At 43.1% G+C, this 15,096-nt stretch overlaps 1 protein-coding gene across 1 annotated transcript in view; it reads right to left on the bottom strand.

Moving 5' to 3' along the window:
• Positions 1–3,389: 3,389 nt before the first annotated feature.
• The window catches only part of CNBD1 (cyclic nucleotide binding domain containing 1), a 118,831-nt gene continuing 107,124 nt past the window's right edge, over positions 3,390–15,096 (bottom strand). Inside the window, exon 12 of the mRNA XM_032222282.1 lies at positions 3,390–3,652. Coding sequence (XP_032078173.1) covers positions 3,390–3,652 — 263 coding nt within the window. The remainder of the gene's footprint in view (positions 3,653–15,096) is intronic.

Genomic DNA, 15,096 nt, shown 5'->3' with positions numbered 1-15,096 from the left:
GTAACATTGCCATAGACAGCTACACAATAGTCCTTAATGTACAGCCATTTATTGAGTGACTATTTGAAGTTGCAATAGTTGCTGAAAAAATAACTAATGATCGGTCTTCACACTGATGTCTGTCCCAGCATGCCCACAATCATGTGATAAAAATTGGGCTATTTGGAAACCATTGCAGCATTCTGGGCTCATGTGATCACCATTTGCGACCTCTGCATCTGGTCCCCAACAAGCAACCTCAATGGGGGAAGTTGGATTCACTTAATGACTGTGTGATTCACTTAACAAGAACAGCAATTTAACTTAACATCCATGGAAAAAAATCTCATAAAAATATTGATTTGACTCACTTAACAACCTTCTTGCTTAGCAATGGAAATTCTGGTTGTAATTGTGGTCATCATTTGAGGACAACTTGTAGTTAAAATCTGTTTACCCCTTACTTTGAAGGGAAGACAGGTGAGTCCAGTGTCTTGAAATGGGAAGTAGAAAGTGAATAAGAATTAGCAGATATGGATATGAATTTTTATGCCAGTTCAGTTTTCCACTGAGTCCTGGATGGGTAGTTAGCACTTCAATTCACAGCTAACTCTCACAAAATTTGGGAGCATTGCTGACAGGGGAATTCTGGCAGTTGAAGTCCACACATCTAAAAGCTGCCAAGATTGAGAAACATTGAACTAAACTGTCAAGTAATTTTCAGAGTTAGAAATGTACTGAGAGCCAAAGGTGCTTTTTCAAGAGACAAATGGATTTTCTTGGTTTTTCTTTGAAGACATTTCACTTCTCATCCAAGAAGCTCCTTCAGCTCTGACTGAAGGGTGGAGAATGGAAAGATTTATACTCCTTGCAGGACTGCGAATCTCCATAGACAAATATACTGAGAGCAATTAAAATGTTGAAAAATTAAAATTTAAAAATAATTTAAACTAAATTGTTACAATCTATTGAGAGCGATTAAAATGCAATAATGTAGCTTTTTTAAAAACCTATTTCTAAGTCCAATCACAGTAGAGTGGCTAAGATGCTGAGCTTGTCAATCAGAAAGGTTGGCAATTCGGCAGTTCGAATCACCTAGTGCCACGTAACGGAGTGAGCTCCCATTACTTGCCCCAGCTTCTGCCAACCTAGCAGTTTGAAAGCATGTAAAAATGCAAGTAGAAAAATAGGAACCACCTTTGGTGGGAAGGTAACAGCCCTCCGTGCACCTTCAGCATTTAGTCATGCTGGCCACATGACCACGGAGGTATCTTCGGACAGCGCTGGCTCTTTGGCTTTGAAACAGAGATGAACATCGCCCCCTAGAGTCGGGAATGACTAGCACATATGTGCGAAGGGAACCTTTACCTTTACTTAAGTCCAATCAGTAGCTTTGAACCTAAGGATGTTATGGGGTAAGGTGGTAATACAGAAGCAGTAAAGTACCTTGAACTTGGAAGAGAGAGAAGGCAAAAATAATTACTATTTCATCACAGTTAAGCCAAAAAAATGTATTTTTGCATACATCTTAACTATCAATTTCTATTCATTATAGAACAGAATTATTATCATTTTTGTGGCAAATATTAGTTTTCAATGTTGTTCTAAATTTGAATCAAATCAAATAGGTAGCCACAATTATCCCTGATGCTAGTACAGCATCCAGTAATGCATACTGAAGTTGCTGAAGCAGATGATCAATGCTTCCTTTATTTGTTTTTTTTTAAAATAAGGAATGTTATTTTCTGTTCAAGAAATACTAAAAGATCTTACCTGCGTAAGAAAGTTAAGTGTGTGTACTTGTACTCCCATCTTATTCTAAATGTACCTTCTATCTTGGTAACAGGAAGAGAAGCAAAAAGGGTCATTTTATCCCATGGCTAGAATACTGGACTATTAACTTTCTTTTCTGTCACCATGGCAACATCAGAGGATGAAAAAGTGGTTTGCTTCAGTTTTTCCTCCTAATCCTTGTTGCTTTCTCCCTTCCCCCTTCACAGCTTTCAACTAAATAATCTAATATTTGAATTTCCTAACTGTAATGGACTGCCTGTTGAGTTCCAGTGCTAAGATATTTATTTGGGAGTTAGTTCCACTGAAACAGTTACTACAACCCAACGCAGAGTTAAGCACACTTAAACTCATTAATGTCAACAGCCAACACTCTGCCAGATGGTTGGATTCTGGCCAATTTGTTTAAAATTAAAGTGATGGGTTGTCACTCAAGTGACATTTGTGATTGTATTAAAATAGGAAGGAACATGTTTTCTGCCAAGAGGAAGCTAACGCCAAGAGTCCATTCATTTTTGGTTGCCTACGATGCTCACGTTTATTTTAGGAACCGTGTAGTTCACATCAAGAGAAGGAATAACACTGTTTCATTTTGCAGGAATAATGTTTTAAGGGGTCTCTATTCATTATAGGTAGTCCTTGACTTACAACCGATCATTTAGTGGCCATTGAAAGTTACAACGGCATTGGAAAAATGGACTTATATCTGTTGTGACCATTGCAGCATCCCTGTCAACATTTGGCTGCTGTGCAACTTATATCCATGAAGGTTGCAGTTGTGGAGTCATAGGATTACCTTTTGTGACTTTCTGATAAGCAAAGTCAATAGGGAAGCAAGATTCATTAACAACCATGTTACTAACTTAACAACTGCAGTCATTCACTCAACAACTTGGCAAGAAAGGTCATAAAAAGGGCAAAATTTGCTTAACAACTCTTCTGCTTAGCAGTAGAACTTTGGGGCTTGTGGTTGCAAATCAAGGATTATCTGTGTAAGAAAACCCTACCCAGCCTCATTCCAAAAACATACTGGCACCAATAATTTTTTCAACTTGCTTGGGTAGGGGGAATCTTTAAAACACTGAAGTTCTAAAACCTGTTATCTTTACTTCAAAAAGGATTAGCATTAGCATAGAAAGCAAGTTATAAAACTATTATAAGTATTGGCAGATATCTGTTTTGTTTTTATTTGGATTTGCATAAGCAGTGTCATCTGTGTTTGTATCTATATCTATCTGTCTGTCTGTCTGTCTGTCTGTCTGTCTATCTATCTATCTATCTATCTATCTATCTATCTATCATGTATCTATCACTATTCTATACTGTTTACAAGGAATATACTTGAGGAGCAGGTGACAGGAGGACTCCAGATTAAGCAGTGCATCTATCTATCTGGAGCAGTGCAGCCCATCAGATCAAAGATGGTATTGAAAATTTCTCAGTATGACCCTGACAATGAACTTTAGAGTTCTCTTTACTGATAAGGGAACAGGTGACCCTAAACATAGCTGTCAGACAGAGCTCTGCAGACACATAGTAATATTGATATTTCACCACTTCTGCCACAACATGATAGGTCTTAATAGTGGCTGTAACTCATGATCAATCAGATTTATCCCTCAGCTTCCTCCATGGTACTCTAGATGTTTCTTGACCCATTTCAACTCCCTCAACTCCTCTGTAAACATGAGAGGCGATGAGCATGATGGTATGAGCAAGACCTTGCCCAAGGCTTTCACTATCTCCCTATTCCAGGTAGAAGCCAGGGCCTCAGCAGGGCCATGCAGCAGAACCTCAGGAATATCCCCCGGCCCAACTCTCTTTTGAACCTCAACAGGTCCAAAGGTTACAAGAGCAGACCAGTCAAATAGGTCCTGCCTCCCTGCAGAAGGGGAAAGCATAGGGAAATATCAAGAACATGTTCTGACCACATGAGACAGGGCAGGTTCCCTCCTTGGAGCACATTACTACTGCTGTGACAATGTATGACCACTATTTCAAATTGGGCCCTGGGTAATCATGCCATGGTAGCCATGAACTTCCAAGCTGCTCCTGAAATAAATTCACTTTATTCAATATATCTTCATTCAATTAAATAAGGTTTACTTCTCTAAGTAAGTGGATAAAAGACTTCAGCCCATATTAGGCAACAATCTTTTAAGAGTGCTTAAGAATTTGCTAATTATAAGGAAGACTTTTTGAGATTTGCAAATACATTTAATTTGACCTTAATTAAAGTCAAACTTTTTCTGGTTTTCCACTTTGAATAATACTGTGAAAGTTCTCATTATGGTGGAAAATGAATTCCAATTCAACAGTTTTGATGATTAGTTGCAAAGTATATCATGGTGTACTTATAAATATTCATATACACTATTGTTATATTTAGGGGGTTCCCTTAGAATAGATTTAGTCTATATTTAAAACTTCTTGAGCATGAAAAAGGGCCATTCCCTCATAATCAGTCATGTAATCTACCATTTAAAAGTTTAGCAATTAAAAGGCTCGACTTCCGGAAGCCCAACCCCCACTGTAGGGAGGAGGAACCGACCAGGTGGTTCCGCCCCAGGCGTCTTATGGAGCCAGTAAGGTTCCAGACAGAGCTTGGGGTTATTCCTGATACTCTCACCCACAGTCCGGTGGAGACTCTGGCTGCTGCGTGGCACTCGGCAGCGTCAGAGGCCCTCGACCGGATTGCGCCACTGCGGCCCCTCCGAGGCGGCGGATCCCGGAGACCACCTTGGTTCACCGAGGAGCTCCGGGAGATGAAGCGCCGGAGGAGATGCCTAGAGCACCGTTGGAGGTCCGATAAGTCCGCATCGAACCGAGCAATGGTAACCACCTGCACCAGGGAATATACTAGGGCACTTAGGGCAGCTAAAAGATCACATATAGCCTCCCTGGTTGCGTCCGCAGAGTCCCGGCCAGCCGCCCTGTTTAGGATAACCCGCTCCCTGTTGAACAAAAGGGAGGCGGGGGAACCCTTGCAGGGCAGAGCTGAAGAATATGCCCAATTCTTAGCGGACAAAATTGCTCGGTTTCGGACGGACTTGGACTCCACATCTGCAGTTCCAGCCGAGACTCAGGGGGACCAAGTACAACAGCTCTGGGTTGAGTTTCAAGAGGTTACCCCCGGGGATGTGGACAAGGCCATGAGAGCTGTGAGTTCCTCCACCTGTGCTTTGGATCCGTGTCCCTCATGGCTGGTTTCTAACTGCAGTGAGGTGACACGAGGCTGGATCCAGGCGGTTGTAACCGCCTCCCTTCGGGAGGGGAACTTCCCCGCCGCACTGAAGGCGGCGGTGGTGAGACCCCTCCTGAAGAAGCCATCCCTAGATCCAGCTGTCCTTAATAACTACCGCCCGGTCTCCAACCTCCCCTTTTTGGGGAAGGTTGTTGAGAAGGTGGTGGCCTTCCAGCTCCAACGGTCCTTGGAGGAAGCAGACTATCTAGACCCCTTCCAGTCAGGCTTCAGACCCGGTTACAGCACTGAAACCGCCTTGGTCGCATTGATGGATGATCTCTGGAGAGCCAGAGATGAAGGACATCCCTCCATCCTGGTCCTCCTTGACCTCTCAGCGGCTTTCGATACCATCGACCATGGTATCCTTCTGCGAAGACTGCGGGAGGTGGGAGTGGGAGGCACCGTGTTACGGTGGTTCTCCTCCTACCTCTCGGACAGGTCGCAGTCGGTGTTAGTGGGAGGGCAGAGATCGTCCCCAAGGCCCCTAAAATATGGAGTGCCGCAGGGTTCGGTCTTATCCCCCCTACTATTTAACATTTACATGAAACCGCTGGGAGAGATCATCCGTAGGCACGGGATTAGATACCATCAATATGCGGACGATACTCAATTGTATCTGTCCGCCCCGTGCCAAATCAATGAAGCGGTTGACGTAATGGACCGGGGGCTCGAAGCCGTCATGGACTGGATGAGGATTAACAAGCTTGTGCTCAACCCAGAAAAGACCGAGTGGCTGTTGTGTTTTCCTCCCAAAAATTCGGCCATTAATCCAACACTCAGGCTGGGGGGTCAAATTCTACACCCCTCAGAGAGGGTTCGCAACCTGGGAGTCCTCCTGGATCCACAGCTGTCATTCGACCATCATATAGCGGCTGTGACCAGGGGGGCATTCGCCCAGGTACGCCTGGTGCGCCAGTTGCGACCCTACCTGAACCGGGAGGCGCTCACAACTGTCACTCGGGCCCTCGTGATTTCTAGGCTGGAATACTGCAATGTGCTCTACATGGGGCTGCCCTTGAAGAGCATCCGGCGACTTCAGCTAGTACAAAACGCAGCCGCGCGAGTGATCGCGGGTGCACCTCGATTCACCCGCATTACACCTATCCTCCGCGAGCTGCGTTGGCTACCTGTCGATCTCCGGATGCGCTTCAAGGTGCTATTGACCACCCATAAAGCCCTACATGGCAGTGGATCTGGATACTTGAGAGACCGCCTTCTGCCAATTACCTCCCTACGGCCTATAAGATCTCATAGGTTAGGCCTCCTCCGCATCCCATCGGCCAGCCAATGCCGGCTGGCAACCACAAGGAGGAGGGCCTTCTCAGTAGCGGCCCCGACCCTTTGGAACGAGCTCCCCGTAGAGATCCGCACCCTCTCCACCGTCCAGGCCTTCCGCATAGCCTTGAAGAACTGGCTCGCCCGTCAGGCCTGGGGATAAGGACCATTGCCCCGCCCGAATGTTGTATGCATGTTGTGTATTATTTTATTATGTGTTGTTGTTTTAGTATTGTATTGTTTTGTATTCCCCTCTCCCTGGTTTCTGTGAGCCGCCCTGAGTCCCCTCAGGGAAAAGGGCGGCCTACAAATAAAATCAATTCAAATTCAAATTCAAATTCAATTCAAATAATATTTCCAGAGCAACCAGACAAAGGACAGAGGAAAATATATGATTTAAGGGAAAAGTACATTGTCTTATGCTGGCTTTATGACATACACAATAAGATCAAGGAATTATAATCTTGTTTCTAGTACAAGATACAATATTATATTCCCAGAGTGATCTTACATCATATACATTCTACTCTATCATGAAACATATGGAAAATTCTAGATTAGAAACTGATCTGTATCCAAGATGTAGAAAGAATGCTGTATGTCTAGTTTTAGTTTACCCTAGCGGAAGAAATATGAGAAAATAGTTCAGGTAAGAAGATATAATAAAAGATTGCAAGATTGATAGCCAGTATGTTGTAGTGGTTAAGGTGCTAGCCTAGAATCAGGAGACTAAATTCTACTCCCACCTTTGAAAGCTAACTGGGTGACTTTAGGCCTGTTACTCTTTCTTAGACATCTCCATGGTCATATGGCCAGCAAGACTAAATACCGAAGGTACACGGAGCGCTTTTATCTTCCCACCAAATGTGTTTCCTATTTTTCTACTTTCACTTTTACATGCTTTTGAACTGCTAGGTTGGCAGAACCTGGGACAAGTAACAATCACTCCGTTATGTGGTGCTAGGGATTTGAACCACCAAACTTCCAACCTTTCTGATCGACAAGCCCAGCATCTTAGCCACTGAGCTACCGCATCCCCTAACGAAGAGCCTTAATTATAGTTTAATATAACACTTAATTACCTGATTCATATTTCTAAAATCAATCTGCAAAGCAGAATTTATGTATTGATGTTAACACTTTCTAAATTTTGTGATATAGTTTCCTACCCAAGCCCATATACCTTTATGGCAAAGCACGTACAGAAATTTGTAAATTAATCAGAGATTAAACTAGCAAAATATTTAATTTTTCAGAGAGAATGTAAATCAAATTTATACTGTACAGTAAAAAAAAATTAGACCAGAAAGAGAGAAAAATGAACAAGAAAAATTTGAATTTGAAATCGCTGAAGATTTGAAAGATGAAGAAATTGAAACTTGAAGATTTATTGAACCATAGATGTGATCTAGCTTAACATCTGAGAAATCACTGAATTCACTGGTTCTAAAACTTGTTAGTTTCTCATGCATTTGATCATATATCCATCTTCTTTTATTTCCCTACAAATTGATGATTTTTTGAAAACAGCAAAAATTTAAAGTGACATAAGATTTTAAATATCTATTGTTATATTGTTTTTCATAAAATATGCATTTATAAGTAGCTGCTTGCATACCTTTATTTTTACAGTATAATGTAATACAACTAGTTGTATTCTTCTGAGGACCAATCATTCCTTTTTCCAGTATACTCTATATTCCAAAATCAAAAACTGATTTTAGGGTGTGGAAAGAAGGCAAAAGAGAAGAGCTTCTTCTTCTATCAATGAGTGCCTGTCTTTATAATGTTTCATACAGCATACATACATTCAGTTATTTATAGCTCAAGTATAGTTAAAGTATCTATATTTTTCAAAGTATCCATAGCTAATCAAATATGTGCATCTTGGGAGAAAATGTAAACAGCTTTTATTACATTTTTAGAGCTGAGAAATTTGGAGAAGTGCAAAGATGTTTATTTTAAAACAGTACTTTACTGAAGGATATATAAACCCAGTTTGTACAACAGTATAGAGACTGAAATTTATTTATTTATTCAATGTTATGGCCACCAATCTCAACAAGAGATTCTGGGTGGTGAACAACATTAAAAGAAATACAACTACAATAATACAAACTAAAAAAAACAAAAAACCACAGGAGCTGAAAAAATATATTCCAAAAATATATTCCATTGCCAATATAACTATGAAATGTGTCCTTGGATACATTTGGACCCCTAGATCCTGACAGAACTTAGTCTTTAGGGATTTACAAATGGCAAGCACGGTTGAGGCTATCCTGATCTCCAGAGGGAGAATACTCTATAGTAGGTCACAATGGCAGAGAAGAACATCTTCTAGGTCCTACCAATTGGCATTCCTTAGCTGACAAGTTGTGAAACATGCCCATCCTGCATGACCAGATCAGGTGGGTAGAAAGAATTGATGAGAGATGGTACCTCATTCAAAGCCAGGAAGAACTTTAAAAATGTCAATCAACACCCTGAATTGCATCTGGAAGCACCAATGCAATGCATAGAGTACTGCAGAGATGGGCACCGTATAACTGGTAGTGGTATGCCGGCCTGGGTCGCAGAACCGGCAACAACCCAGGCTGGCCACGGCCCCAAACCGGTTCCCTGGTCGCCGTTGCCACCATCTTTTTTGGGGAGGTGTGCACATGCACAGAACAATTTCTATTGAAGTGTGCATGAGCATGCAGCACACATCCAGCACGCATGCAAAGCGTGCATACAAGCGAACCAGCAGTAACACCAGTTAGAACCCATCCCTAGAGTACTGGTGCTACATGTGCCAAATAGCCAATATTTAAAATCATCAAGTATCTTTAGAAGGCTATTTAAATGTAGAATCTGAAGAGAAAAATGAAGTTTGCCCTGAGTTGATTCTCATTTTGACTGCTTAGAAAGACCAGGGAACGCTATTCAGTATGTATCCAAAAGTACTTTCTTGAAACCTTGAGAACAGCTACTGCAGGGGAAAGATAACTTTATCTCCTCCAGATGTTTTGGGTTACTATTTTCCAAATTGTGGCCATTGACCAACTGGCTAGCCTCATGGGCAGTTATAGTTCAAGGCGTCTAGAGAGGATCACGATACCTGACCTTGAAATAATACATATTATTTCTGTTCCTTCAAAATGAAGAACCCCTATAAAGTTGCTTTAAAAGATAATTTTATATTATTTTTTTAACTCAAAAGTTGATATTTTTCTACATTTCCACAGAATCTTTGAGTACATGAAAACTGCTACCATACAATAAAATGTTCCATTTTATATAAACTAACAGATACTTGATGATCTCAGTTCACTAATAAATGGAGTCTTTATGTTTATTTTCCTCAACAATTTTAAATGTGTATATAATTTTAAGAATATATCCGTCTTACAGTCTGGGATATGTCAAGATTCACATAAAGCCAAATAAAATATCCTCCACCCTGCTTCATAAGTTGACAAGTCCAAAACACATCCTACACACAGCAGCTGAATGCCTTGAATTCATCACAGCTCTTCCGTATGTTGAAAAACGGGTTCATCAATTTCAATTCCAGAGTATTCTTGATAAGACTTTTTTAGACATTCAAAATACCAGAATGCAGAGCACAATACATAGACTACAACTACAAGCTTGTTTGGAATGATAAATACTATGATAAAAAATAATAATTGCTTGCTTAATTACAAAAGTGTTACATTTTATTATACCACATTGAATTATACAGCATTTAAGTAGAATATGAATATTTGATGGCATGTAACTTGGGGGGCGGGAGGGTTTAAATAAAATGCAGTTCAAAACATTTTAGTTTCTGAAGCAAAATTATGTTGACTTTATTTTATATTGGTTTAAGGCAGTGATGGTTAACCTTTTCAGCACTGAGTGCCGAAACTGGAGCATGCATGTGCGCTGGAGTGCTGGAACCTGGAAGAAAGCAGCTGGGCAATGTGCATGCGCTTGGCAGCCAGCTGCTCTTCCAGGTTCCATCATACACATGCACATTGGCCAGCTGGTCTTCATGCGAAGACCAGCTGGCCAGTGCACATGTGTGTGCTGGAACCCAGAACAGAGTAGCTGTCCGGTGCGCATGCGCACAATGGAACCCAGAAGAACATCTGGCAACAGCGTGCATGCCCACAGAGAGGCCTCTGCCTGTCACTTCTGGCACACGTACCATAAGTTCACCATCACGGGTTTAGGGTTTCAATTTCTTTTTTTTCCAGAAGAAAACCTTTTTTATTTAAGAACAGAACCTCTTCTTTAACGATTTAAAGTCTACCTAGTACAATTTTACATTTACAATAGAATACAATAGCAGAGTTGGAAGGGACCTTGGAGTTCTTCTAGTCCAACCCCCTGCCTTGGCAGGAAATCCTATACCGTTTCAGACAAATGGCTATCCAACATCTTTTTAAAGACTTCCAGTGTTGGGGCATTCACATCTTCTGGAGGCAAGCTGTTCCACTGATTAATTGTTCTAACTGTCAGGAAATTTTTCCTCAATTCTAAGTTGCTTCTCTCCTTGATTAGTTTCCACCCATTGCTTCTTGTTCTACCTTCTGGTGCCTTGGAGAATAGTTTGACTCCCTCTTCTTTATGGCAACCCCTGAGATATTGGAACACTGCTATCATGTCTCCCCTAGTCCTTCTTTTCATTAAACTAGACATACCCAGTTCCTGCAACCGTTCTTCATATGTTTTAGCCTCCAGTCCCCTAATCATCTTTGTTGCTCTTCTCTGCACTCTTTCTAGAGTCTCCACATCTTTTCTACATCGTGGCAACCAAAACTGAATGCAGTATTCCAAGTGTGGCCTTATCAAGGCATTATAAAGTGGTATTAACACTTCACGTGATCTTGATTCTATCCCTCTGTTTATGTAGCCTAGAACTGTGTTGCCTTTTTTGGCAGCTGCTGCACACTGTTGACTCATATTTAAATGATTGTCCAAGATCCCTCTCACAGTTACTACTATTGAGCAAGGTATCACCTATACAGTACCTGTACATTTTGTTTTTCTTGCCTAAATGTAGAACCTTACTCTTTTCACTATTGAATTTCATTTTATTAAATAGTATATATTCAAGTTTGTCAAGATCCTTCTGTATCTTAAGCCTGTCTTCTGGAGTGTTGGCTGTTCCTGCCAGATTTTTGTCATCTGCAAATTTGATGAGTTCCCCATTTATTCCCTCATCCAAATCATTGATGAAGATGTTGAAGAGTACTGGGCCTAAAACAGAGCCTTGGGGTACTCCACTGCATACTTCCCTCCATGTAGATGCAGTTCCATTGAGGACTACATGTTGGGTGTGGTTGGTCAGCCAGTTACGAATCCATCTGGTGGTGATGATGTCTAACCCACATTCTTCTATTTTATCTAGTAGTAGGTTATGGTCTAACTTATCAAATGCCTTACTGAAGTCCAGGTAAAATATATTGACAGCATTCCTCTGGTCCACTAATTTTGTCACTTTGTCAAAGAATGCAATAAAATTAGTCTGGCATGATCTGTTTTTGACAAACCCATGTTGGCTTTTGGCTATTACTTTGTTTACTTCTAAGTGTTCACTAATTTGTTGCTTGATTATCTTTTCCAGAATCTTTCTTGGTATTGAGGACAGGCTGATAGGTCTATAGTTTCCTGGATCTATTTTTCCCCTTTTTTGAAGATGGGAACCACATCAGCTCTATCCAGGCCTCTGGTAGTTCCCCAGTGCACCAGGATCTCTGAAAGATATAGTGCAGTGGTTTTGAGATCTCATCTGCCAGTTCCTTCAGAACCCAGGGATGTAATCCGTAGTCCTGGTGATTTGAACTCGTCTAGGGTAGACAGGTGCTCACTTGCCATTTTCTTCCCCATTTCAACTTGTGTTCCTAATCTGATTTTTGTGGTGTTGTTTTTGATAGGTTGCACTGTTTTATCCCTTTGTGTAAAGACAGATGCAAAAAATGAGTTAAATAGTTCCGCTCTCCCTGTTGCTTGTCACCTTCCTGCCACTTTCTCCCAGCAATGGACCAATTGTTTCCTTAACTTTTTTCTTGTTTTTAACATGTTGGAAGAAGCTTTTTTTTTGTTATATTTTACATTTGTGGCAAGCCTTTCTTTATTGTGAGCCTTAGCTCACAATTTTTAATTCACCCTGTTTATTCCTCATACTCTGTGCATTGGTGTATAGACATTTGAGTCCATTTTGATTGACCCTGTGTTTACTGACTACATAACCTGTGTTATACCTGACTGCCTCTATTTTCTTGCCACTTGTATGATTCATGCACATGGTATGGCACTCACTATTAAATGCTTGCTTTTGCTTGACAGCAAGAGTGATAATCTTACCCGCACAAACATCTATGTTACATGCACTGATAACCCTATGAGTTTTAGATTGCTGGGGACAGAAATGTTCTGTATCAATTAATGTTCAGTTTATTTCAGTATATTTCCACAATGGCCTTTTCAGATACCCAGAGAAATCCTGTTTGCTGCTTCAGCTGATTCAGGTATTCAATTGATAGCCAAAGGCAATGTATTTTTGTTCTTAATAGCAGAATAAAGTTGTCATGACAAGCCGCTTTGATTGTTTCGTGATCCATTCATTCATTTCACTTCCTCTTTAAAATCCTTCATATCAGGGTAAGGAACATAATCGCTGATAAAATATGCATTTTTCCTCCAGTTGAGTGTTTTCTATAGTATGTGCTGGGCAGGGCCATTGTTATCCGGGAGTCTTTAGTTCCTCGTAGGATCCCTGCTCTGGAGCTTGTCGGGTGTGAGTCCTTGATGGTGAAGTTGGACCTTGAGGGTCAAGTGGGCTTGTTGTTAACGTACCTGCCTCCCAACAACGTGACAACAGCTCTCCCCTCGCTCCTCGAGTCAGTAGCCGAGCTGGCAGTTGAGTTCCCCAGGCTTATGGTGCTGGGGGACTTCAATTTGCCTTCGCTCGGCGAGCACTCTGATGGAGCGCAGGAGTTCATGGCTTCCATGACAGCCATGGGCTTGACCCAAGTAATTCGGGGCCTGACTAACTCAGCGGGTCACACCCACAACCTCGTATTCCTCTCGGAGCAGTGGAGTTGTGATCTTGGTTTGAGGGGTAGTGAGATCTTGCCCCTGTCATGGTCGGACCACTTCCTACTGAGGCTTGACTTTCGGAGGCCAATCACCCACTGTAGGGAGGAGGAACTGATTAGGTGGTTCCACCCCAGGCGCCTTATGGACCCTCAGGGCTTTCAGACGGCACTTGGCGTTGTACCTGATGCTCTCATCCAGAGTCCGGTGGAGGCCTTGGTCGCTGCTTGGAACTCAGCAGCGTCAGAGGCTCTCAACCGGATTGCGCCTTTACGGCCTATCCGAGGCAGTGGATCCAGGAGGGCTCCTTGGTTCACTGTGGATCTCTGGGAGATGAAACGCCAAAAGAGATGCCTAGAACACCGCTGGAGGTCCAGTAAGTCCGAGTCAGACCGAGCACTGTTAAACACCTGCATCAGAGCTTACCTTCTGGCAATTCGGACTTCTAACAACACATATATTGCCACTCTGATTGCATCCGCTGAGTCGCACCCAGCCGCCTTGTTCAGGATAACCCGCTCCCTCCTAAAAGGGAGGGATACGGGCAACCCTTTACGAGGTAGAGCTGAGGAATTTGTCCAATTTCCCGCGGATAAAGTTGCTCGGCTTCGGGCAGACCTTGCGCAGAGCCAGCCGAGGTACCGGGGGAGAGTCTTGAGCGGCATCTATGGATTGATTTTCAACCTGTTACTCCTGAGGAAGTGGACAAGGCCATGGGAGCAGTGAGTGCCTCCACGTGTGTGCTGGACCCGTGCCCTTCCTGGCTGGTCGCAAACAGCAAGGAGGTGACACGGGGCTGGATCCAGGCGATAGTTACCGCCTCCCTTCGGGAGGGGTTCTTTCCCCCCCCCAAAGGTGACGGTGGTGAGACCCCTCCTGAAGAAGCCGTCTTTGGATCCAGCCATTCTAAATAACTATCGTCCAGTCTCCAACCCCCCCTTTGTTGAGAAAGTGGTGGCCTCTCAGCTCCGGCGGTCCTTGGATGAAACCGATTATCTAGACTCCTTTCAGTCTGGATTCAGGCCTGGCTACAGCACGGAAACTGCTTTGGTAGCACTGACCGATGATCTCTGGAGAGCCAGGGATGGGGGTCATGCCTCCGTCCTAGTGCTCCTTGACCTCTCAGCGGCCTTCGATACCATCGACCATGGTATCCTTCTGCGACTGTTGCGAGAGGTGGGGGTGGGAGGCACCGTTCTTCAGTGGTTCTCCTCCTACCTCTCGGACAGGTCGCAGTCGGTGTTGGTCGGAGGGCAGAGGTCGACCCCTAGGCCCCTTAATTATGGGGTGCCGCAGGGTTCGGTCCTGTCCCCCCTCCTGTTTAACATCTACATGAAGCCGCTGGGTGAGATCATTCAGTGGCACGGGATAAAATATCACCAGTACACAGACGATACACAGCTGTATCTGTCCGCCCCGTGCCAACTCAGCGAAGCGGTTGACGTGATGTGTCAGTGCCTGGAGGCTGTTAGGGTCTGGATGGGGGTAAACAGGCTTGTACTCAATCCTGACAAGACCGAGTGGCTTGTGTTTTTCCCTCCCAATAATTGGCCATGTATTACATCTCTCAGGATGGGGAGTGAAATTATACGCCCCTCAGACAGGGTTCGCAATTTGGGAGTCCTCCTGGACCCACAACTGACTTTAGAACATCATTTGTCGGCTGTGACCAGGGGGGCATTTGCCCAGGTTCACCTGGTGCACCAATTGCGTCCCTACCTGAACCGGGAGGC

The sequence above is a fragment of the Thamnophis elegans genome, chromosome 8 (genome assembly GCF_009769535.1).
Source record: "Thamnophis elegans isolate rThaEle1 chromosome 8, rThaEle1.pri, whole genome shotgun sequence".
Taxonomy (NCBI): domain Eukaryota; kingdom Metazoa; phylum Chordata; class Lepidosauria; order Squamata; family Colubridae; genus Thamnophis; species Thamnophis elegans.
Note: the sequence above shows the minus strand (reverse complement) of the source record. Positions and strands in the feature narration are given on the sequence as shown.